The sequence below is a fragment of the Oncorhynchus gorbuscha genome, linkage group LG24, assembly GCF_021184085.1.
Source record: "Oncorhynchus gorbuscha isolate QuinsamMale2020 ecotype Even-year linkage group LG24, OgorEven_v1.0, whole genome shotgun sequence".
Taxonomy (NCBI): domain Eukaryota; kingdom Metazoa; phylum Chordata; class Actinopteri; order Salmoniformes; family Salmonidae; genus Oncorhynchus; species Oncorhynchus gorbuscha.
The window spans coordinates 9,491,098-9,516,304 of record NC_060196.1 but is presented as its reverse complement, the minus strand read 5'-3'; the positions used below and the strand labels follow the sequence as shown (position 1 = coordinate 9,516,304).

The following is a 25,207-nucleotide window of genomic DNA, read 5'->3' as shown; positions in this document are numbered from 1 at the left end:
CTAGCCTCAGCTCTGACAAAAATCATTCCGCAGCTGAATTTAGTTGCCTATCACTGGTTATGTTTTCAAGGTATGCATAATGCCTTGATTTAAAGCAATCTGTTACCAGATTTGAGATTTGGGTAGCCAGGTTTTCTTAATTCATGTTTAATACAGTTGCCATGTATTTTTTTTATATATTCAAATCTTACCTGCTCTCCAGTGGCACATTGCTGCCCAGGACCCAGCTGTCCTGCAGCGGCACGGACTCGGGTGTGGTTTGCAGCTCGGCGGGGAGGGCGGCCGGTGGGGCCGGGCTGGGGTTACGGTTACGGCTGCTCAGGGAGTTGTGGTTGAGCGCGGTGACCAACGGCTGCTGCTTGTGGGGAGGCAGGGCTGGCGGCAGCGTGGACTGGCCCTGCTGGTGGTGATTGGGTGGTTGCTCTGTATAGGAGAGGACATAAGATATTGCGAAGGGTTAATGATTTTGGAGTTTGATGGAGAAAGGAAAATACCTGTGAATTAGTTAGTTAGTTACAGGTTTGAGCAAACAAAGATGACAAAAGGATGACAGCCCCCCACACAAGAAACGTTCAACAACAGAATATTGTGTTCAGTAAAATGTACTGATGCTCACTGGGACTCTGGAGTCTCTCACTCTCTCGCTCTCTCTGTCTCTCAATCTCTCTCTCTCCCATATGCTACCATCCTGGGTAATTAATCATCCCACTTAAGTAAACCTATCTGGATGAGCGCAGGCATCATTACAACACAACATCTGGCTGCTATTACAACACTACAATGATGGACTAAACCAGTGAACACTGCTGCCACACACACACTCACAAACAAGCTCACGAACACTCAAGCCCCCCCCCCCTCCCTCAGTACTGCTCGGTTTACCTCAGAGCCTGAAAGATGGCTGTTCTAATACTGACAACGTCTCAGAGATGATGATTACAGGGGGTTACACACGGGGGGGGGGGGGTGACTAGGGGAGACAAATGATAAAACCGGTCAGAGAACAACAGTTTACAGCGAACGTCGTCACAGGTTAGACCGCCTCTATTCTGCCCTCTGGGTTACAGTCTGAGAAGGCTAGTGTGTGTGAGTAAAGCGCAAACAAGGAGGTGGCGGCGGGAGGAGAGGATATTTCAGCGATCTTATTCTCCTAGAGCGGTGTTTAAATGAGGGAGGGGTGAAGAGAGGAAGAAGAGGGGAGATTCTAGCTATTCCTCCAGATATTCTCCGAGCTCGCCGGGGAGACCATCAGTGAGAGATCAACAGCAGACGTTTCATTACGGTTCTTAACTGAACGTTCCATATCTGATTACGAGGCTGGTAGAACTAATGACCTTCACAGCCCTGCAGTCTACCGTGCTCTGCAGTGTTGTGGAGGCTCTTCTACAGCAATTACCTCCTAACACACATTGCCGCCACACACACACCACTCACACACTCTCATAAACAACCAACTGAAACAGTCATTATTATTCAAACTCCCACACAACTATTGCCGGCAGACACACACATACACACACAGACACACACAGACACCCACACACAAACAGCGAAAGTAAGGAAAAGAGCAGAGATAGTGTTTTAATTCCGGGGTGCTGGGTTCCTGGCTTCAGATTCTAGTAGGGTGAGGCCGGGTGATGCAGATTTGTTGATATATATGTTGAAGAGGGTGGGGCTTAAGCTGCATCCCTGTCTCACCCCACAGCCCTGTGGGAAGAAATGTGTGTGTTTGTCGCCTATTTTAACCACTCACTTGTTGTTTGTTGACATGGATTTTATCATGTTGTATGTTTTCCCCCCAGCACCAATTTCCATCAATTTGTATAGCAGACCCTCATGCCAAATTGAGTCGAAGGCTATTTTGAAATCAACAAAGCATGAGAAGACTTTGCCTTTGTTTTGTTTGTTTGTCAATTAGGGTGTGCAGGGTGAATACATGATCTGTTGTACGGTAATTTGATAAAAAGCCAATTTGACATTTGCTCAGTGCATTGTTTTCACTGAGGAAATGTACGAGTCTGTTGTTAATGATAATGCAAAGGATTTTCCCAAGGTTGCTGTTGATGCATATCCCACAGTTGTTATTGGGGTCAAATTTGTCTCCACTTTTGTGGATTGGGGTGATCAGTCCTTGGTTCCAAATATTGGGGAAGATGCCAGAGCTAAGGATGATGTTGAAGAGTTTTAGTAAAGCCAATTGGTATTTGTTGTCTGTATATTTGATCATTTCATTGACGGTACCATCAACACCACATGCCTTTTTGGGTTGGAGGGTTTTTATTGTCTCTCTCTCTCTCTCTGTTGGTCTCTCTCTGTTGGTCTCTCTTCCTCTCGGTCTCTCTTCCTCTCGGTCTCTCTTCCTCTCGGTCTCTCTGCCTCTCGGTCTCTCTGCCTCTCGGTCTCTCTGCCTCTCGGTCTCTCTTCCTCTCGGTCTCTCTTCCTCTCTGCCTCTCGGTCTCTCTTCCTCTCGGTCTCTCTTCCTCTCGGTCTCTCTTCCTCTCGGTCTCTCTGCCTCTCGGTCTCTCTTCCTCTCGGTCTCTCTTCCTCTCGGTCTCTCTGCCTCTCGGTCTCTCTTCCTCTCGGTCTCTCTTCCTCTCGGTCTCTCTTCCTCTCTGCCTCTCGGTCTCTCTTCCTCTCGGTCTCTCTTCCTCTCGGTCTCTCTGCCTCTCGGTCTCTCTTCCTCTCGGTCTCTCTGCCTCTCGGTCTCTCTGCCTCTCGGTCTCTCTGCCTCTCGGTCTCTCGGTCTCTCTGCCTCTCGGTCTCTCTGCCTCTCGTTCTCTCTTCCTCTCAGTCTCTCTGCCTCTCGGTCTCTCTGCCTCTCGGTCTATGGAATCAGCACTGAGCTCTAGCTATAGACCCAAATCCCCTTTACGTTGGTCCTGGATTACATACAAACCACTTGTAATACGAGACCCCGCTATCCTCCCAAACATCCCCCAAGCTATCCTCCCTCCCTGGGGAGCTTGATTCTTCACACCACTTCCAGCTTCCTCTCTTCTCTCCTTTTCTTCACATGGCAGCCTGGCTATTTAAAATGTGTTGTTGTTATTATTATCTATCCTGATGCCTAGTTACTTTACCTTGTCTCCATGCACATATCTACCTCTAATAACCAATTTGTAAGTCGCTCTGGATAAGAGCGTCTGCTAAATGACTTAAATGTAAATGTAAATAACGTTTTTTATCTATCATGATGTCTAGTCACTTTACCCGGCCTCCATGTATATATCTACCTCTGATTCCTCCTACCTCTCCACATTGATCTGGTACTGGAACTCCCTGTATATAGCTCTACATTGATATGGTACTGAAACTTCCTGTTTGTAGCTCTACATTGATATGGTACTGGAACTTCCTGTTTGTAGCTCTACATTGATATGGTACTGAAACTTCCTGTTTGTAGCTCTACATTGATATGGTACTGGAACTTCCTGTTTGTAGCTCTACATTGATATGGTACTGGAATTTCCTGTATGGAGCCCTACATTGATATGGTAATGGAACTTCCTGTATGTAGCTCTACATTGATATGGTAATGGAACTTCCTGTTTGTAGCTCTACATTGATATGGTACTGAAACTTCCTGTTTGTAGCTCTACATTGATATGGTACTGAAACTCCCTGTATATAGCTCTACATTGATATGGTACTGAAACTTCCTGTTTGTAGCTCTACATTGATATGGTACTGGAACTTCCTGTTTGTAGCTCTACATTGATATGGTACTGAAACTTCCTGTTTGTAGCTCTACATTGATATGGTACTGGAACTTCCTGTATGGAGTCCTACATTGATATGGTAATGGAACTTCCTGGGACTTCCTGTATGGAGCCCTACATTGATATGGTAATGGAACTTCCTGTTTGTAGCTCTACATTGATATGGTACTGAAACTTCCTGTTTGTAGCTCTACATTGGTATGGTACTGGAACTTCCTGTATGGAGCCCTACATTGATATGGTAATAGAACTTCCTGTATGTAGCTCTACATTGATATGGTAATGGAACTTCCTGTTTGTAGCTCTACATTGATATGGTACTGAAACTTCCTGTTTGTAGCTCTACATTGATATGGTACTGAAACTCCCTGTATATAGCTCTACATTGATATGGTACTGAAACTTCCTGTTTGTAGCTCTACATTGATATGGTACTGGAACTTCCTGTTTGTAGCTCTACATTGATATGGTACTGAAACTTCCTGTTTGTAGCTCTACATTGATATGGTACTGGAACTTCCTGTTTGTAGCTCTACATTGATATGGTACTGGAACTTCCTGTATGGAGCCCTACATTGATATGGTAATGGAACTTCCTGTATGTAGCTCTACATTGATATGGTAATGGGACTTCCTGTATGGAGCCCTACATTGATATGGTAATGGAACTTCCTGTTTGTAGCTCTACATTGATATGGTACTGAAACTTCCTGTTTGTAGCTCTACATTGATATGGTACTGGAACTTCCTGTTTGTAGCTCTACATTGATATGGTACTGAAACTTCCTGTTTGTAGCTCTACATTGATATGGTACTGGAACTTCCTGTTTGTAGCTCTACATTGATATGGTACTGGAACTTCCTGTATGGAACCCTACATTGATATGGTAATGGAACTTCCTGTATGTAGCTCTACATTGATATGGTAATGGGACTTCCTGTATGGAGCCCTACATTGATATGGTAATGGAACTTCCTGTTTGTAGCTCTACATTGATATGGTACTGAAACTTCCTGTTTGTAGCTCTACATTGATATGGTACTGGAACTTCCTGTATGGAGCCCTACATTGATATGGTAATAGAACTTCCTGTATGTAGCTCTACATTGATATGGTAATGGAACTTCCTGTATGGAGCCCTACATGGGGTGGCAGGGTAGCCTAGTGGTTAGAGCGTTGGACTAGTAACCGGAAGGTTGCAAGTTCAAACGCCCGAGCTGACACGGTACAAATCTGTCGTTCGGCCCCTGAACAGGCAGTTAACCCACTGTTCCTAGGTCGTCATTGTAAATAAGAATTTGTTCTTAACTGACTTGCCTAGTAAAATAAAGGTTACATTTTTTTTTTAATTAAAAAAAATTGATATGGTAATGGTACTTCCTGTATGGAGCCCTACATTGATATGGTAATGGTACTTCCTGTATGGAGTCCTACATTGATATGGTAATGGTACTTCCTGTATGGAGCCCTACATTGATATGGTAATGGGACTTCCTGTATGGAGCCCTACATTGATATGGTAATGGACTTCCTGTATGGAGCCCTACATTGATATGGTAATAGAACTTCCTGTATGGAGCCCTACATTGATATGGTAATGGAACTTCCTGTATGTAGCTCTACATTGATATGGTAATGGACGGGGAAGTCTACACCAGTTGTATTCGGCGCATGTGACAAATAACACTTCATGTGAGTTGATTGAGTGAGTAGGTTCTGATGATACACAGGGATTATGAGAGGAAGATATGGCTTATCGCGAGGGAACGCGACGGTACAGTGCACCGGGTGATGTGACTGTGGTTGTTGAGATGGAGATGATCCGTGCTATTGTCCCCGTTTCTATTCACGTTGATGTGCACACACACATCACCAGGGTTGAGGGGACATCAGCAGTGACAGTCGATAGTGATCGCCCATGACATGTGCGTAAACACCCCCCTCTCCCGCCATCCCTCAAACCAGCCCTTCAGCCACCCCACCAAGCTGAGTGTTTGTAGCCCACCCGCGATGCCTGTCGGTGGGGGAGCGGTGGCATGTCATCTGGGCCCTGGTAGTGTCCTTGGCAGCGCGGAGTCAATAGTCAGTGGCATGTTGACACAGCATCTGGTCTCACACTGTTTCTCTATGGGCTACCAGGCGTCATGTAGAGTAGGATGACAACAAGGCCTATAGACACTGGTCTGAGGTCAGTTTGGGGTTTGGTACTAGACTTGTTTCTATGGGCAACCCCAGAACGAAGGGAGACAAAAGAAGTGAGAGAGAATGATGTGGAGGAAAGAGAGAGAGAGAGAGAGAGAGAGAGAGAGAGAGAGAGAGAGAAGGGGAGAGAAAGGTGAGCGAGGGGAGGATAAAATGAAGTGTGGAGAGATAGGGGAGGCTCTGGAGGACTCTCCCCCAGGTGAGGCAGAGGCTGGGTGAGTGTGAGGTTGTTTGATCGTCCGGGAGCTGACATGATGGCTGGCTTCACATCTGGCCCCGGACACGCCTCTCTCCTCCCCCGCCCCCGCCCCCCAAAACACACAAAGAGAGAGGGGGAATCCCATATCATATGGAGCTAAAGACACTGAGGACAATGGAAGGGGAAAGAAAACGCATGGTGGACGCTATAACGCCATGTGATATCAGAGAAAAGACGAGGGAATAACAGCCTCTCGGGTAATAGAGCAAGGAAAGGGAGATGGAGGAGTATAGCCGGGGTAAACCAAGCACACAGCAAAGGCACAGAAAATAACCGGAAGAAGGGGTGTGTGTGTGTGTGAGAGTGAGATAGATAGATAGATAGATAGATAGATAGATAGATAGATAGATAGATAGATAGATAGATAGATAGATAGATAGATAGATAGTGAGAGAGAGACATACAGAGTGATAGTGTCACGCCTTGGTCTTAGTATTTTGTGTTTTCTTTAATTATTTGGTCAGGCCAGGGTGTGACATGGGTTTATGTTATTGTATTTTCGTATTGGAGTTTGTAGTATTTGGGATCGCGGCTGATTAGGGGTACTATATAGGCTTGGCTGCCTGAGGCGGTTCTCAATCAGAGTCAGGTGATTCTCGTTGTCTCTGATTGGGAACCGTATTTAGGTAGCCTGGTTTCGCTTTGTATTTGGTGGGTGATTGTTCCTATCTCTGTGTAGTTTCACCAGATAGGCTGTAATTAGGTTTCACGTTCCGTTTGTTGTTTTTGTATTTTTTAGTTATTTCATGTATCGTCATTTAATTCATTAAAGAACATGAGTAACAACTACGCTGCATTTCGGTCCGACTCTCTTTCCACAAACGAAGAACGCCGTTACAGATAGTGAGAGAGAGAGACAGAGAGCGTGAGAGTGAGAGAGAGTGAGAGAGAGTGAGAGAGAGAGAGAGAGAGCGTGAGAGTGAGAGAGAGTGAGAGAGAGTGAGAGAGAGAGAGAGAGAGAGAGAGAGAGAGAGATAGAGAGCGTGAGAGTGAGAGAGAGTGAGAGAGAGTGAGAGAGAGAGAGAGAGAGAGAGAGAGAGAGAGAGAGAGAGAGATAGATAGATAGAGAGTGAGAGAGCGACAGAGAGACAGAGAGAAAGAGAGATAAGGAGAGAGAGAGTGAGAGTAAGAGAGCGAGTGAGACAGAGAGCGAAAGAGATACAGAGAGAGAAACAGAGAGCGAGACAGAGAGGGATGAGCCCGGGGTCACAGCAACATGTCGGGCATGAAATGTTTAGATTTCTATTTTCCTCCGACAACCTGAGCCCTGACCTGTAACTGAATGAAAGCAATCAGCACAAAATAAGAAATCGCTCCCTCTCCTCCTCCCTTCCCTTTTATCTCCTCTTATTCCCTCGCCCCTTCTCTTCTTTTCTCCTCCTCCCTTCCCTTTTATCTCCTCTATTCCCTCGCCCCTTCTCTTCTTTTCTCCTCCTCCCTTCCCTTTTATCTCCTCTCTTCCCTCGCCCCTTCTCTTCTTTTCTCCTCCTCCCTTCCCTTTTATCTCCTCTCTTCCCTCTCCCTTTCTCTTCTTTTCTCCTCCTCCCTTCCCTTTTATCTCCTCTCTTCCCTCGCCCCCTCTCTTCTTTTCTCCTCCTCCCTTCCCTTTTATCTCCTCTCTTCCCTCGCCCCTTCTCTTCTTTTCTCCTCCTCCCTTCCCTTTTATCTCCTCTCTTCCCTCGCCCCTTCTCTTCTCTTCTTTTCTCCTCCTCCCTTCCCTTTTATCTCCTCTCTTCCCTCTCCCTTTCTCTTCTTTTCTCCTCCTCCCTTCCCTTTTATCTCCTCTCTTCCCTCTCCCTCTCTTCTTTTCTCCTCCTCCCTTCCCTTTTATCTCCTCTCTTCCCTCTCCCTTTCTCTTCTTTTCTCCTCCTCCCTTCCCTTTTATCTCCTCTCTTCCCTCTCCCTCTCTTCTTTTCTCCTCCTCCCTTCCCTTTTATCTCCTCTCTTCCCTCGCCCCTTCTCTTCTTTTCTCCTCCTCCCTTCCCTTTTATCTCCTCTCTTCCCTCGCCCCTTCTCTTCTTTTCTCCTCCTCCCTTCCCTTTTATCTCCTCTCTTCCCTCTCCCTCTCCTCTTTTCTCCTCCTCCCTTCCCTTTTATCTCCTCTCTTCCCTCTCCCTCTCTTCTTTTCTCCTCCTCCCTTCCCTTTTATCTCCTCTCTTCCCTCTCCCTCTCTTCTTTTCTCCTCCTCCCTTCCCTTTTATCTCCTCTCTTCCCTCTCCCTCTCGTCTTTTCTCCTCCTCCCTTCCCTTTTATCTCCTCTCTTCCCTCTCCCTCTCCTCTTTTCTCCTCCTCCCTTCCCTTTTATCTCCTCTCTTCCCTCTCCCTCTCCTCTTTTCTCCTCCTCCCTTCCCTTTTATCTCCTCTCTTCCCTCTCCCTCTCTTCTTTTCTCCTCCTTCTCTCCCTCTCTCCTCTCTCCTCCAAGGGGCTGAAATGCTACAAGCTCTGGGTTTAACTGCAGTGGAATTAGGGGGGTCTAAATGGAACGGCGCTGGTTAAGACCCCCAAAGAGCCCTAATTGAAGCTTTGCATTATTCAGCCATTCCTCCATAAGACGTGAGATGAGACACAGAGCCAACATGATGATCCCACCTCTGAGCGCTCAGCGCTGACTTGGCAAGCTCTGCTGTTCTCCGCTAGGACTGTGTGTGTGTGTGTGTGTGTGTGTGTGTGTGTGTGTGTGTGTGTGTGTGTGTGTGTGTGTGTGTGTGTGTGTGTGTGTGTGTGTGTGTGTGTGTGTGTGTGTGTGTGTGTGTGTGTGTGTGTGTCTGGCTATAAATGTTTTTATACATTGGAATAACATGGCATGTGGACAAAAGCAGGTAAATTGGGAAGGCAAAATGTAAAGACAAATGGAGGAAGGCCAATAAGTAGACACAAAGGGGAACTCATACACCCCCCCCCACACAGACAAACAAAGCTGCTCCTTCACACTGCTCGACAGCACACATTACACGGAGCTCAGTATGTATCCATTTCAGTGCCATATGTTTTTGACATGAGTTCAGTTCCCCAGTGAAGCCGAGAGCATCCGTCTCACTACAGGGCTTCCCATCCACTCGCCTTTCACTGGCTCTTAAACACAGACCATTAACATGACACATGGCACCAAGCGTAGCCCAGTTAACCTGGCTAGATGACCTTTACTAGACACACAGTACTCTGACTGACCCCTGTAGACTAGACCTTCTAACCTTCTAGTAAGGCAGACCAGACAGGATCCAGAGATCCAGGCCTCCACCCACTCAACCTTTCACCGTGGATGCCCAGGCAGAGAGAAGTCGAGAGAGATGGGCAGAGAGAAGCCTAAAGAGGGCCCATGAAGAGTGAATGGTGGGAAGGACCCAAGATGGCCCAAGGGAAGGGCCAGGAGAGGGGCCAAGGTGTAAGCCGACTCGGGCTGCCTAGGTCTGGGGGGAGTGAGTGGAACAGTGTGTGTGTGTGTGTGTGTGTGTGTGTGTGTGTGTGTGTGTGTGTGTGTGTGTGTGTGTGTGTGTGTGTGTGTGTGTGTGTGTGTGTGTGTGTGTGTGTGTGTGTGTGTGTGTGTGTGTGTGCGTGCGTGCGTGCGTGCGTGCGTGCGTGCGTGCGTGTGTGTGTGTGATGGATGAGATTTGAGGAGACAGATGCAGGCTTTACGAGAGGCTTGCCTTTGAAACCCAACCCTGACTGATGGACTGCTGCCTGTCATTCATCAGGGGGTCTCCACCCTGTCACACACATGCCCTGCTGTTAGGTTAGTGTCTACACTTTAAGAGGCCTATCTGATTAGGATTTGTTGGCAGGAGCTAAATTACAGCCCAGGTCCGTTCAGTTCCTAATGGTGAGAGTGATAGCCATTGCTGTGTCTCTGTCTGCGTTTGTGTCTGTGTGTGTATATGTGTGCGTGTGTGTGTCTGTGTCTATGTGTGTGTCTGTGTGTGATCACATCCTTCGCCTGGCTGGACCAGAGGGGTTCATGAAGGCTAGGGGAGATTGAGTTGCTTATCTGCTTTCATAATCTAAACCACCTTGTTTTGTTATAGTCTTTTCTTCAGGGCCATGTCAGTGTTTAATGGTGAGGTTGATGGCTGTGGGGAGATACAGTGACCTTTTGAAATGAGAGAGAGAGAGAGAGAGAGAGAGAGAGAGAGAGAGAGAGAGAGAGAGAGAGAGAGAGAGAGAGAGAGAGAGAGAGAGAGAGAGAGAGAGAGAGAGAGAGACAGAGAGACAGAGACAGAGACAGAGACACAGAGAGACAGATAGAGAGAGACTGAGAGACAGAGACAGAGAGAGACAGAGACAGAGACAGAGACAGAGACAGAGAGAGAGAGAGAGAGAGAGAGAGAGAGGAGGACCAGTGGGAGGGGAAGAGTTAAGAGTTAAGGATGAACTTAAGGTGAGTAGAATAGCTTAGAGACCCACTGTGAAGGGTAGAAGACTATAATTCCCTTCACTTCCACTTTATTTGACTGTTACTGTGACGGACAGATACAGGAAATATAACTGCCTTTGAAAACAGTAGTAACATTTAAAACACCACTCACTCAATGCTGGTAGATTTAGTTTGAAGAAATGGAGGGAAAGGGAACTAAATCCTAGGTCACGCGCACGCACGCACACACGCACGCACACACACACGACAGCGTATCATAAGATAGTGGGATCGCAGTCCCTCAGTGCGTCATATGGAAGATATCAGTCTCCGCACCGCTGAACCAAAACAAAAATCCCAAAGAGCTGCGCAGTGTTTACACGCATTCCCCCTCTCTGCAACAACAGCTACCATATGTCCTCTGTCTGTCTGATAAACACTGTCCCATTCCAATCACCACGTAGTCATGGTCATCTGAAACAGACAGGATTATGGGCCTGCCGCTGGTGTTGTGCTGATTTATCACTGACTGATAGACGGATGTAAAGGAAAACAGTGTTACACACACACACACACACACACACACACACACACACACACACACACACACACACACACACACACACACACACACACACACAGACACACACACACACACACACACACACACACACACACACACACACACACACACACACACACACACACACACACACACACAGAGTCTCTGTCAAGCATCAGGCATATTAAACAGTTCTTCCACAATGAGAAGCTGGAAAAAGCCAAGCTCCAAAATGAGTTTGGTGCCAAAATGTTTACTTCCCACTCAAAGCCCTCTCAGGTGGCATTTATAAAAGCATCACTTCTTTAAATGAAGAAATCAGACCGGGAGTTGAGATGTCCGTCAGTCTGTGTGTGTATTCACTTCTGCCTTTATGATAACTGGCATCTCCCTCCTCGATCCTTTACCCAATATCCCTGGCGAACGTCAAGCGTGCGGCGCCTGACGTCGAGTCGAGATGATAAATTGACATTTCAAACAAGCGGCGAGTCGTTGAAAGCGACGGGCCGTCATTCTGAGGCTTTGACGAGCATTTTCGGGAAAGGTTATTTGTCAACAACGCCAGCGAGCTGCCATGTTTCACCTTGTGATACTTCTACCGCTCTCTTTATCAACAGTAGGATTGAAGAGCGAGAGAGAGAGAGAGAGAGATATATAGAGGAAGAGAGAGCGAGAGAGCATGGAGTTGGGGTGGAACTGAAAACAGCGGGACAGAGTGAGAGGGGGAGATATATATCTGACGGACCATCAATACAGAGAGACCTACTAGTGAGATGCACCATGTCTCTTCTGATATCTTCAATAAGGACGTGACATGCAAACAAATAACGACATCACGATGAAAGTGCATCGATTGATGGAGAATAGATACAACTGGTTCCCTTTCTTTGTGTTTCAATAGAGTAATATGCATTATTGACTTTTCAATTCATCCTGCCGTTCAATTACAAGACATGCCTCATTTGGTCGATGTCAGGTGTCAGTATGTCCAATGGCACTTAACTGGTCCAGACTCTGAAGAACATCAATTCACTGGTCCAGACTCTGGAGAACATCAATTCACTGGTCCAGACTCTGAATAACATCACTTCACTGGTCCAGACTCTGAAGAACATCACTTCACTGGTCCAGACTCAGAAGAACATCAATTCACTGGTCCAGACTCTGAAGAACATCACTCACTGGCCCAGACTCAGAAGTACATCACTTCACTGGTCCAGACCCTGAAGAACATCACGTCACTGGTCCAGACTCTGAAGAACATCACTTCACTGGTCCAGACTCTGAAGAACATCAATTCACTGGTCCAGACTCAGAAGAACATCACTTCACTGGCCCAGACTCAGTAGAACATCACTTCACTGGTCCAGACTCTGAAGAACATCACTTCACTGGCCCAGACTCTGAAGAACATCACTTACAGGCTGTTATCTCGGAGTCAGGATTATACACAGTATGACTTTCTATGCATTTGTTTTTCTGAATGAATGTTGTTCTTCAGAAACAGTGTTATTGTAATATTCAGCCAACTAAATCTAAGTGAGAACAATCCGTCTGAACGGAGGATTCTAGAGTGGACATGAACAAGAAATCTGGTCATTGTTTAGCTGGCTGGTTGGCCTGCTGGACAGATGGATGGATGGAGAGCGAGACAGAGAGAAAGAGGGAGGGACGGAGAGAGACATTAAACACAGACCAGATTGCCCTGGCCAGACCAGACCCCGAGTGATCCCATCATTGGGTCCTGTCCACGGCTCCTCTTGGAAAGCTTTCACACTGTCATCCCAATCCCATCATGCATTGCCGCAAGCTTTGTTGTCCGCGCCAAGGCGCCGGCTGTGGGGTTAGGTGGCGAAGAGGGCGATGAGAGGGAGGGATGGAGAGAGCGATGGAGAGATTTTGAGTGAGCATGAGAAAGGGAGAGAGAGTTTGAGCGTGAGAGAAGGTGAGGGGGGTGATATACAAGTATGCGACCAAGAGAAAAAATGGAGAGAAAGGAGAAGAGAGACGAAGAACGCAAGGGGTTGGAGATGGACCACACAGCAGACTGTGGTTGGCTGTAACCAGAAGCAGGCGTGAGAGGGGCCTTGGGCCTGCGTTGTGGTGCGTGAAGCTAATTTCACTTCCATCTCCTCCAGACAACAGGTCTAACCTTTAGCGACTGTCACCCAGGCGGAGAGCTCTTTGTTGGGCGTCGACAAGACGAGGCGTCCTCTCTGCCCGCCGACCCACACCAAATGGAGAACAAAGCTTATTTTGTAGAGAGCAGAAGAAGGCTTTGTGTGGGGTGGAGGATGACAGGTGTGTGTCGGTAAGAGGGAGTGTTTGCTCGTCATTTCTCCAAGAGAAGGCCAGTCAAGGTCAATCTGGTGTTGTTCCTTTCAATTTCCACACAGCCTGTGTACCCTTCAGTACCCTCACAGACACACACACACGCACACACACACACACACACGCGCACGCACACACACACCACACACACACACACACACACACACACACACACACACACACACACACACACACACACACACACACACACACACACACACACACACACACACACACACACACACACACACACACACACACACACACACACACACACACTCCCAGAGGCAGGCGGATATCAGGACATGACTAGGTGAAACTAGGTTAGTTAGGCAAGATATGGCCCAGTTACAAGAATCAAAGGCTTACCAATCCCACACAACATTAAACTATCCATCTAACAGTAGTATGGTATTGGGCCAGGAGGCTTTCCAGACCAGAACAAAACTCACGGCCCCATAGGCCTCTCCCACCGGACACAGCCTTTATCCCTGTAGTCTCCCCTGCTGTCATTCCACCCTGACCAGATGAAAGGAATAATCTGGTCATATCTCATATCTGACTCCGTCTCCAGCCCTCCGGCTCCTCAAACACTCCGCCCGGTCGCACCGCGCTGCTATTTATGAAAGATAAATATCAACGGGTTATGACATTTATCAGCCCAGGTGTCTATGATTTTACTCTGGGTACAAAGTGCTGCTTAAATATTGACCAACTCAGAGGGGAAATCATTAGAGTGGGATCAATGGAGCGCTAATGCTTGTGGAACCCCGTAGAGGGAGAGAAGAGGAGAAGAAGAAGGAGATGAAATACTTGTCATTTCTCAGACGGTGGAAGGGAGACGCGAGACGTGAGAAGTAAGACATGAGCGGTTACTAAACGGCCATCTCAGATGTTAAGATGAGCAAGACTGAGGCTGCGTCACAAATGGCACACCCTATTCCCTATATAGCACACTACTTTTGACCGGAGCCCTATGGGCCCTGGTCAGAAGTAGTGCACTACATAGGTTGCCATTTGGGAATCACATTTCATCATTAATCCTGCCTGTGTGACTGATCTATCTACTGGAGGGATGGAGAGATGGAGGGGAAAGAGAAACTGTGTAATTGCTTTAAGGGGGGGGGGGGCAAGTGAAGGAGAGTCATCTTTCTTAAATGACGAATTTCCCGGACATAACATGTTGGAAGGGAGAGTTGAGGCTTTTAAGTGTGAGGTTGTACCTTCCAGTCAGATGTATGGCGGAATGATTAAGTGCAATGTCACTGGGAAAATGAAATATCTTGTTCTGTGGTAATTGCGTTGTGCGTTCATGTAACGTTTATACAGTGTAAGACTCGATCGCCGTGTAATAGCCTGGTTTACCCACTGACAGAGAAGAAGTAGGCGTAACCGGTGGGGTTTGGGTCTCAACCATTAGACCGAGTTGACATCCTCGAGGTCAAAGGATGACATTTGGACATATAAGTCATGAGAGCGGGATTCCAAATAACCTCAGCTATGAAGACACACCATGAAATGGGATTCCATTCAATGATATTCACTGTTGACGTGACTATGCCCAAACAAACAAACAATATTCCTGGTTCGTACAAGCAGATTGCCATGGTTACTCCTGGTAGATTAAAGGGACACTTGATCTACATCCCCAGAGTCAGATGAACTTGTTGATACCATTTTTATGTCTCTGTGTCCAGTATAAAGGAAGTTACAGGTAGTTTCACGAGTCAATGCTAACTAGCATTAGCGCAATGACTGGAAGTCTATGTGTATCTGCTAGCATGCTGAGACTACCTATAAAAACCACGGTGAGACGATCTCAGAGTACTGCATTTCTAGCGAGTGCCGGGCGGGCACATGCCACAGCGAGGATAGAGATTTAGTGGAAGCGCGCATATCACATTTTACACAGGCATCCAGCACGGAGAGCTAACATCACAGGACGAGGACCCACTGAAGTGGAGCCCAGTAGACAGTGTAGTGTTGTTGGGCACAGCTCTGTTTGACCCTCTATTTGGATTTACATTCACACTGTGCAGGGACGGGGGAGAGGTGTGTGTGTGTGTGTGTTTGTGGAGGCTTCCATGACTGTTACAGCTCTGCCAGGTCCAAACAAAAGGGACATGATTGTAAAATGTTTACAAGGAAACATGCACAGATCTCCACTTGAAGCTACTGACACTGAAAACTCCCACAAACAAACGAATCATAGAGGCTGACGTGTATAAACAGAGCAACCGTGGAAAGGTTGTAACACAATCATCATGAATGTAAGAAACCTTATATTCATGTACACGCACAAACGCACGCACGCACACACACGATGCATCTCTCCTCAGGTATTATGGGACGGTGGCATCTATCTTTGTGACATGGGTGACATCCTGAGCCTGCAAAGTCAATGTTTGACCTTCTACTCTGTGTGCCATTTCACACGGAGGGGTCCTTTGACTTGGGGAAGGCGGGCAGACAGACGGGCAGACAGACAGGCAGACAGACAGACACCGCTGCGTGTTTTTCATTACTATCGGCTTTTGACTTTACAGAAGGCACTGAAGCAGACACCCTTGCCCTTACACACCCCGTACCGAGACAAGAGGAGAGAGGTGAGAGAGGAATCTATTTCGACTATCTTCCGAGTGACTGACACTCCTAACACAAGACGGAGAGAGCGAGGCCGATAAAGAGAGAGAGAGAGAGAGAGAGAGAGAGAGAGAGAGAGAGAGAGAGAGAGAGAGAGAGAGAGAGAGAGAGAGAGAAAGAAAAAGAGAGAGAGAAGGACAGAGCGAGAGTCATCGGACAAGGAGAGAGAGACTGAGATGGACAGAAAGAGAGGGAATAGGAAAGACAGACAAGACAGGCTGTAGCGTCTTCTGTGGTACGGAGCAGAGCCAGTCAGCCACGCGTGTGTTAGTTCTGGGGGCCTCCGGTAAATGTTATTGGAAATCCTGGGCTGTAAAATTGCTACTTTCATGCCTACTGCATCTGGCAATAGCCATCAACAGTGAAGGGGAAATAGGGAGAGAGAGAGGGAGAGGGACATCTGACAATGGCGATCAACAGTGAAGGAGGGACGGATTGGGGGGAGCTAGAGAGAGAGCTAGAGAGAGAGAGAGAGAGCTAGAGAGAGAGAGAGAGAGAGAGAGAGCTAGAGAGAGAGAGCTAGAGAGACAGAGAGAGAGAGAGAGAGAGAGAGAGAGAGAGAGAGAGAGAGAGAGAGAGAGAGAGAGAGAGAGAGAGAGAGAGAGAGAGAGAGAGAGAGAGCTAGAGAGAGAGAGAGAGAGAGAGAAGGGAGAGAGCTAGAGGGAGAGAGCTAGAGAGAGAGAGAGAGAGACAGAGAGAGACAGAGAGAGAGAGACAGAGAGAGAGAGCGAGACAGAGAGAGAGAGAGCGAGACAGAGAGAGAGAGAGCGAGACAGAGAGAGCGAGAGAGAGAGAGCGAGAGAGAGAGAGAGAGAGCGAGAGAGAGAGAGAGAGAGAGAGAGAGAGAGAGAGAGAGAGAGAGAGAGAGAGAGAGAGAGAGAGAGAGAGAGAGAGAGAGAGAGAGAGAGAGAGAGAGAGAGAGAGAGAGAGAGAGAGAGAGAGAGAGAGAGAGGAAGGGAAGGTCAGGGCCTGTACCGGTCTGTTGCAGGAGGTGTTGACTGGTGCGTGGACTGGTGATCTCCACTGAGCCCTTTAGCGCGTCATTGAATAAGGTCCATGTCAGAGGAGGGCAAACCCAGACAAAAGAATAATCACATGCTTCGTAAACAACAGGTGTAGACTAACAGTGAAATGCTCACTTACAGGCCCTTCCCAACAATGCAGAGAAATAAAATAGAGAAATAATAGAAAAGTAAACATGTAATAATACAAGTAATAATAAATACACAATGAGTAATGATGATGACATAAAACCCTGGTGTGAGGGTAAGTCGAGATGGAAAAGCACCAGAAAAGTAGTTATTCTCTCCTCTTCAGCTTCACAGACGAGAACACTTGAGGGATGTTGTGGTGCTGTATAAGACTGAGGCTAGCGGTGTGAAGGAGAGGGAGAGACCTGGGGCCTGTGTAAATGGGTCACCCACTGTGACCTTCCGGCTGCCCATTAGCACAAACAGCCCTCCTCTCCAGTCCCCCACAAGCCTCCTCCCTGTTTCATCCATTCTTTCTCCCTTTCTCTTCAGTATGGAAGACTGGAGTCTTCACGCTGACCCTCTCTCAACTCCCTCCTTCCCTCTCTCTCGGTCTCTCGCTCCCTTTCTCTCTCTATTCATTCACACTGAGTACTTCTGTGCACAGAGCTCTCTGTTTTTCTGTTTTCGTAGTAGTTCTTCACCCTTTGCTGGCTCTGAGTCTCCAGCATTCTGTCCATTCTCTCTGATTGTCCTGCCTGTGCTTCTATTCAAGCCCATCTATCAATGGCTTTGTCTCAATAGTTTCTCAAATAGCATCTATTCTTTGGGCACTTACAGTGAAAGGAGCACATTTTTTAGTGCAAAAGATAGCTTGGCCTAGTTTTTTCAGCCGATGTATAAGAGGACTGAGACTGTAGACTGACCCTTTCTCTCTGTGTGAGAAGCCTGAGACTGTAGACTGACCCTTTCTCTAGGTGTGAGAGGCCCGAGACTGTAGACTGACCCTTTCTCTCGGTGTGAGAGGCCTGAGACTGTAGACTGACCCTTTCTCTCTGTGTGAGAGGCCTGAGACTGTAGACTGACCCTTTCTCTCTGTGTGAGAGGCCTGAGACTGTAGACTGACCCTTTCTCTCTGTGTGAGAGGCCTGAGACTGTAGACTGACCCTTTCTCTCTGTGTGAGAGGCCTGAGACTGTAGACTGACCCTTTCTCTCTGTGTGAGAGGCCTGAGACTGTAGACTGACCCTTTCTCTCTGTGTGAGAGGCATGAGACTGTAGACTGACCCTTTCTCTCTGTGTGAGAGGCCTGAGACTGTAGACTGACCCTTTCTCTCTGTGTGAGAGGCCTGAGACTGTAGACTGACCATTTCTCTCCCTGCAAACCCTTCATCTCTCCTTTTCTGGCCCACCAAGTATTTAGTATAGGTGGCTGGAGACTGTAGGCTTCCAAGCTGACCCTATCTCTCTCTGTCTTTGTCTCTCTAGAATTTCCTCTCCCCCTCTCATTCCCTTCCTCCCTCTCCCCCTCTCTCCCTCTCTCCGCTCATCCAGTTTCAGGCCAGGTCTCAGAGGAGGAGCAGAGTGGACTGGACCTGGGCGCCGGCGAGCCTGTTTGCTTTACTAAGTGATCCCAGTCACTGAGAAGAGGAGATGGTTATGGAAGATTGACATGAAGACACTGGAACCAACTCTCTGACTCTCTCTCTGTGTCTCTCTTCCTCTCTCTGTCTCCATCTTTCTCTTCCCCACTCTCTCTCTCTCTCTCTCTCTCTCTCTCTCTCTCTCTCTCTCTCTCTCTCCCTCCCTCCCTCCCTCCCCCTCCCTCCCTCCCTCCCTCTCTCTCATTATCCCTGTCGACGATGGCTCCCAGAGCTAAAAGTCCTCACGGCGTCTTTCTCCCCCCAGGTATGGTGTCTTGTTAAAACGTCTTCCGTTTAGACATCGATTGAGGCTCGCGCCTACGAAAATTGCCTACTTAAAAAACGTAAAGTGGCGACAAAGTATTTTTTTCCCTCATGAAGCTTTACTTTCAGCCTTTCAGTCAGTCTCTAGCTGTCAATGGGGAACGGGGATGGCGTCTCTAGTTGTCTTCTGAAGGCTTGGGCGTCTGGGGTTGGAAGTATTGTGTGTGTGTGTGTGTGTGTGCGTGCGTGCGTGTTGAGGGTCTAGACTGCTCTGCTACTCTGCTGTAGGTCCAGATGACTATCAGATGGTTAAACCACTCTATATGAAAGATCCGAGAAGGGAGAGGAGAAGCTCTGAGGGGACGTGGATCAGAGAAGATCTCACTTCCTTATGTTCGACTGGCTCTGATTAGATTTTAACGGTCATGAAGGCCGTGGATATGGCTGTGTATATAGTGTGGAAATGAAGTTTCCTCTGTCGGTAATAAACATAGGATGAATTTAGAGGGGATGGTGGACGGTGTGGTTAGCTTTGTGTGTGTGTGTGTGTGTGTGTGTGTGTGTGTGTGTGTGTGTGTGTGTGTGTGTGTGTGTGTGTGTGTGTGTGTGTGTGTGTGTGTGTTGGATAGCTGTCTGTTGGGGATTATGATGAGAGGGAGCTTCATAATTAACCTCATAGCTTAAGTCAATAAATTGAGCCATCAAAGACAAAATGTTAAGTAAAGACGTATGAGAACAGGACTAGATCAGATAAACATGACAAAATGGACTCTTCTACAGATAAACATGACAAAATGGACTCTTCTACAGATAAACATGACAAAATGGACTCTTCTACAGATAAACATGACAAAATGGACTCTTCTACAAATAAACATGACAAAATGGACTCTTCTACAGATAAACATGACAAAATGGACTCTTCTACAGATAAACATGACAAAATGGACTCTTCTACAGATAAACATGACAAAATGGACTCTTCTACAGATAAACATGACAAAATGGACTCTTCTACAGATAAACATGACAAAATGGACTCTTCTACAGATAAACATGACAAAATGGACTCTTCTACAGATAAACATGACAAAATGGACTCTTCTACAGATAACATGACAAAATGGACTCTTCTACAGATAACATGACAAAATGGACTCTTCTACATATAAATATGTTCAAAGATATTTGAAGTTCTGCCTATAAATGGCTTATAAACAAGACCGTTTTCTAACTGTTTAATTAAGTACATTCATATATGTATAAACAGCTTTACTTGAGCACTCCTCAAAAACCCTGCGTCTCTCTCTATTCTCTGTCCAGTCTCGTCTAGATTCACAGTGCAGATGTCTGGTAGTGACAGCCACTACAGGTTAGGACCTCTCCTCTCATTCCTTCCGTCTCCCTGACACTAATGCAGTCAGACTGGGAACACAGAGAAGCCCTGATTCATTTTGGGATGTGAAGGCCAAACAGCACTGAATGACTGGAGGCAGGGGTACTGGGAGTGAGGGTGGATGAGTGTCTGTCTGTCTGTGAGTGTCTGTGCTTGTTCGTGTGTGTCTGCGTGTGCATGTGCGTGAGTCTTTCTCTCAGACAGAGGGAGCAGGAGAGGCAGGCCGAAACTGGGCCATGTTGGGGTGAGAAGTGCCTCGTCATGGTCTCGTCCTGTCTCTATGACAACGAGATACAGTCACAGCAAACGGGCCGATTAACAGAGTCTCCCGTCTCCTATCCACAGTCTGGCCACTGACCTCTGCTCTGAATTGCTCTAACATCACACATTAGGAGAAACTAGTCCTCTCTGTGTACTTGAGATGCACTTAAACCTTCATTTCAACTTTAACCTCAACTACATTGGGGGGGCCATTACCAGACTAAATCTACACCACATGTCAAACAATGGTCATAACAGACAGAAATGCTAAAACAACAGACACACAGTTCAGACAGAGGTTTGAACAGCATGACAGGGAGAGAGGACATATAGACAAGCTAGAACGGGAAAACTAAATATACACTGCTCAAAAAAATAAAGGGAACACTAAAATAACACATCCTAGATCTGAATGAATGAAATATTCTTATGAAATACTTTTTTCTTTACATAGTTGAATGTGCTGACAACAAAATCACACAAAAATGATCAATGGAAATCAAATTTATCAACCCATGGAGGTCTGGATTTGGAATCACACTCAAAATGAAAGTGGAAAACCACACTACAGGCTGATCCAACTTTGATGTAATGCCCTTAAAACAAGTCCAAATGAGGCTCAGTAGTGTGTGTGGCCTCCACGTGCCTGTATGACCTCCCTACAACTCCTGGACAGTCTCTGGTGCAATGGAGCGAGATATGATGTCCCAGATGTGCTCAATTCGATTCAGGTCTGGGGAACGGGCGGGCCAGTCCATAGCATCAATGCCTTCCTCTTGCAGGAACTGCTGACACACTCCAGCCACATGAGGTCTAGCATTGTCTTGCATTAGGAGGAACCCAGGGCCAACCGCACCAGCATATGGTCTCACAAGGGGTCCGAGGATCTCATCTCTCTACCTAATGGCAGTCAGGCTACCTCTGGCTAGCACATGGAGGGCTGTGCAGCCCCCCAAAGAAATGCCACCCCACACCATGACTGACCCACCGCCAAACCGGTCATGCTGGAGGATGTTGCAGGCAGCAGAACGTTCTCCACGGCGTCTCCAGACTCTGTCACGTCTGTCACATGTGCTCAGTGTGAACCTGCTTTCATCTGTGAAGAGCACAGGGTGCCAGTGGCGAATTTGCCAATCTTGGTGTTCTCTGGCAAATGCCAAACGTCCTGCAGGGTGTTGGGTTGTAAGCACAACCCCCACCTGTGGACGTCGGGTCCTCATACCACCCTCATGAAGTCTGTTTCTGACCGTTTGAGTAGACACATGCATATTTGTGGCCTGCTGGAGGTCATTTTGCAGGGCTCTGGCAGTGCTCCTCCTGCTCCTCCTTGCACAAATGCGGAGGTAGCGGTCCTGCTGCTGGGTTGTTGCCCTCCTACGGCCTCCTCCAAGTTTCCTGATGTACTGGCTTGTCTCCTGGTAGCTGCTCCATGCTCTGGACACTACGCTGACAGACACAGCAAACCTTCTTGCCACAGCTGGCATTGATGTGCCATCCTGGATGAGCTCATGCTACCACTAGAGTGAAAGCCAGCATTCAAAAGTGACCAAAACATCAGCCAGGAAGTATAGGAACTGAGAAGTGGTCAGTGGTCACCACCTGCAGAACCACTCCTTTATTGGGGGTGTCTTGCTAATTGCCTATAATTTCCACCTGTTGTCTATTCCATTTGCACAACAGCATGTGAAATTTATTGTCAATCAGTGTTGCTTCCTAAGTGGACAGTTTGATTTCACAGAAGTGTGATTGACTTGGAGTTACATTGTGTTGTTAAAGTGTTCCCTTTATTTTTTTGAGCAGTGTATTAAACTTCTCTATAAGAGTCTGTCTGGCTATCAATCAGACTAACTAGAAAAAACTGGAAGATCTGGGAATTTTCATTAGCACACATTGTGAATAATGAAACGTGTTGTCAGTAAAGACAGTAAATGTTGTGATAGTAGATAGAGAGAACGTCACAACAATTACAAGATGTTGTGAAAACATTATACAGTAAAGAGAGGGAACGTTGTGCAGTAAAGAGAGGGAACGTTGAGGGAACGTTGTGCAGTAAAGAGAGGGAGCGTTGTGCATTAAAGAGAGGGAACGTTGTGCAGTAAAGAGAAGGAACGTTGTGCAGTAAAGAGAGGGAACGTTGTGCAGTTAAGAGAGGGAACGTTGTGCAGTAAAGAGAGGGAACGCTGTGCAGTAAATAGAGGGAACGTTGTGCAGTAAAGAGAGGGAACATTGTGCAGTAAATAGAGGGAACGCTGTGCAGTAAAGAGAGGGAACATTGTGCAGTAAAGGGAGGGAACGTTGTGCAGTAAATAGAGGGAACGCTGTGCAGTAAATAGAGGGAACGCTGTGCAGTAAAGAGAAGGAACGTTGTGCAGTAAAGAGAGGGAACGTCGTGCAGTAAAGAGAGGGAACGTCGTGCAGTAATGAGAAGGAACGTTGTGCAGTAAAGAGAAGGAATGTTGTTCAGTAAAGAGAGGGAACATTGTTCAGTAAAGAGAGGGAACGTTGTGCAGTAAAGAGAAGGAACGTTGTTCAGTAAAGAGAGGGAACGTCGTGCAGTAATGAGAAGGAATGTCGTGCAGTAAAGAGAGGGAACGCTGTGCAGTAAATAGAGGGAACGCTGTGCAGTAAAGAGAAGGAACGTTGTGCAGTAAAGAGAAGGAATGTCGTGCAGTAAAGAGAGGGAACGTTGTGCAGTAAAGAGAGGGAACATTGTGCAGTAAAGAGAAGGAATGTTGTTCAGTAAAGAGAGGGAACATTGTTCAGTAAAGAGAGGGAACGTTGTGCAGTAAAGAGAAGGAACGTTGTTCAGTAAAGAGAGGGAACGTTGTGCAGTAAAGAGAGGGAACGCTGTGCAGTAAAGAGAGGGAACGCTGTGCAGTAAAGAGAGGGAACGTTGTGCAGTAAAGAGAGGGAACGTTGTGCAGTAAAGAGAGGGAACGTTGTGCAGTAAAGAGAGGGAACGTTGTGCAGTAAAGAGAAGGAACGTTGTGCAGTAAAGAGAGGGAACGCTGTGCAGTAAAGAGAGGGAACGCTGTGCAGTAAAGAGAAGGAACGTTGTGCAGTAAAGAGAGGGAACGCTGTGCAGTAAATAGAGGGAACGCTGTGCAGTAAAGAGAAGGAACGTCATGCAGTAAAGAGAGGGAATGTTGTGCAGTAAAGAGAGGGAACGCTGTGCAGTAAATAGAGGGAACGTTGTGCAGTAAAGAGAGGGAACGTTGAGGGAATGTTGTGCAGTAAAGAGAAGGAACGTTGTTCAGTAAAGAGAGGGAACGCTGTGCAGTAAATAGAGGGAACATTGTGCAGTAAAGAGAAGGAACGTTGTGCAGTAAAGAGAGGGAGCGTTGTGCATTAAAGAGAGGGAACGTTGTGCAGTAAACAGAGGGAACGTTGTGCAGTAAAGAGAGGGAACATTGTGAGGATGTTGTTCACATTGTGGGAATGGTATAGAGCGCAGATAGAGAACGTTGTGAGAACATCGTAGGGACCTTGTGCCTTACCAGTACAGGACATTTTGAGAACATTATATACTAAAAAGAGAGAAGGTTGTGGGAACGTTGTGCAGCAAAGGGAGAAAAGGTTGTGAGAACATCATAGGTACGTTGAGCCTTACCATTACAGTCGAGGCCGTGGTGGCTGTGAGCTGTGACCTGCGTTACAGGTAAGTACAGCGTGGCTGTGTACTCTTCCTCGTCCTCGTCCGACTCATGGACCGCCGGATGGGCGCTGGCGCTACTTAGCAACGAGCTCTGGTTGTCATGGAGATTGGGTGATGGTGGTTGCGAGTGTGAATGGTCAGTAACTGATGGGCTGGGTAGAGAGGATGGCATGGGAGAACCTAAAGAAAAGAATTAAACCACCCATAAACAAAAATAAACAAACAACACAAAATGAAACTATGGCAACAGAACATACAGATTTTGCTAGTAGAAATCATACTGACATAGAAAGTGATAATGGGACATTCTGACACTTGGTCTGTCAGTCAATAACCTTGGCATTATTGCGTCTGTATTCACTAGATTGTGCATGTTCCTCTGACATACATAACTTGGAGACCGTGGCCATTTCAACCAACTAGCTAGTCATGGTTATATCACACATTTCCAACTGACCACAATCACCCTCTTCCAAGACACCACACACATACAGAAATACACTGACACATTCATACAACGCCAACTGGTTTCCAAGAATGTGTTAAGTGCGTCTCACACACACACACACACACACACACACACACACACACACACACACACACACACACACACACACACACACACACACACACACACACACACACACACACACACACACACACACACACACACACACACACACACACACACACACACACACACACACGTACAACACACACACACACACACATACATACACACACACACACACAATCTTGGTTTGAAAGGTAATGATAGCATGTTGTTTTTCTCTGACTCTCCACACACAATGCCTTCATCACAGATACAGAGTAGCAATGGCTGCACAATGTAGAGACAACAACACTCCTGGAGTTTACCCCAAATGGCATTCTAGTGTCATTTATAGTGCACTACTTTAGATCAGGACCACGGTCACGTCTCTAAGGCTGT

The 25,207-nt window shown here is 46.9% G+C and overlaps 1 protein-coding gene across 14 annotated transcripts in view; it reads right to left on the bottom strand.

Annotated features, from left to right (window-relative positions):
- Nucleotides 1–25,207, bottom strand: part of LOC124011990 (teneurin-3) — a 360,816-nt gene that overhangs the window by 194,289 nt on the left and 141,320 nt on the right. For 9 of the 14 annotated variants that reach the window (XM_046325296.1, XM_046325297.1, XM_046325298.1 and 6 more), the window contains 2 exons: nucleotides 24,211–24,435; nucleotides 192–423 (listed from right to left, as the gene is read on the bottom strand). In XM_046325296.1, the coding sequence (XP_046181252.1) occupies nucleotides 192–423; nucleotides 24,211–24,435 (457 nt within the window). The remainder of the gene's footprint in view (nucleotides 1–191; nucleotides 424–24,210; nucleotides 24,436–25,207) is intronic. The other 5 variants (XM_046325303.1, XM_046325304.1, XM_046325305.1 and 2 more) reach the window with 1 other exon arrangement.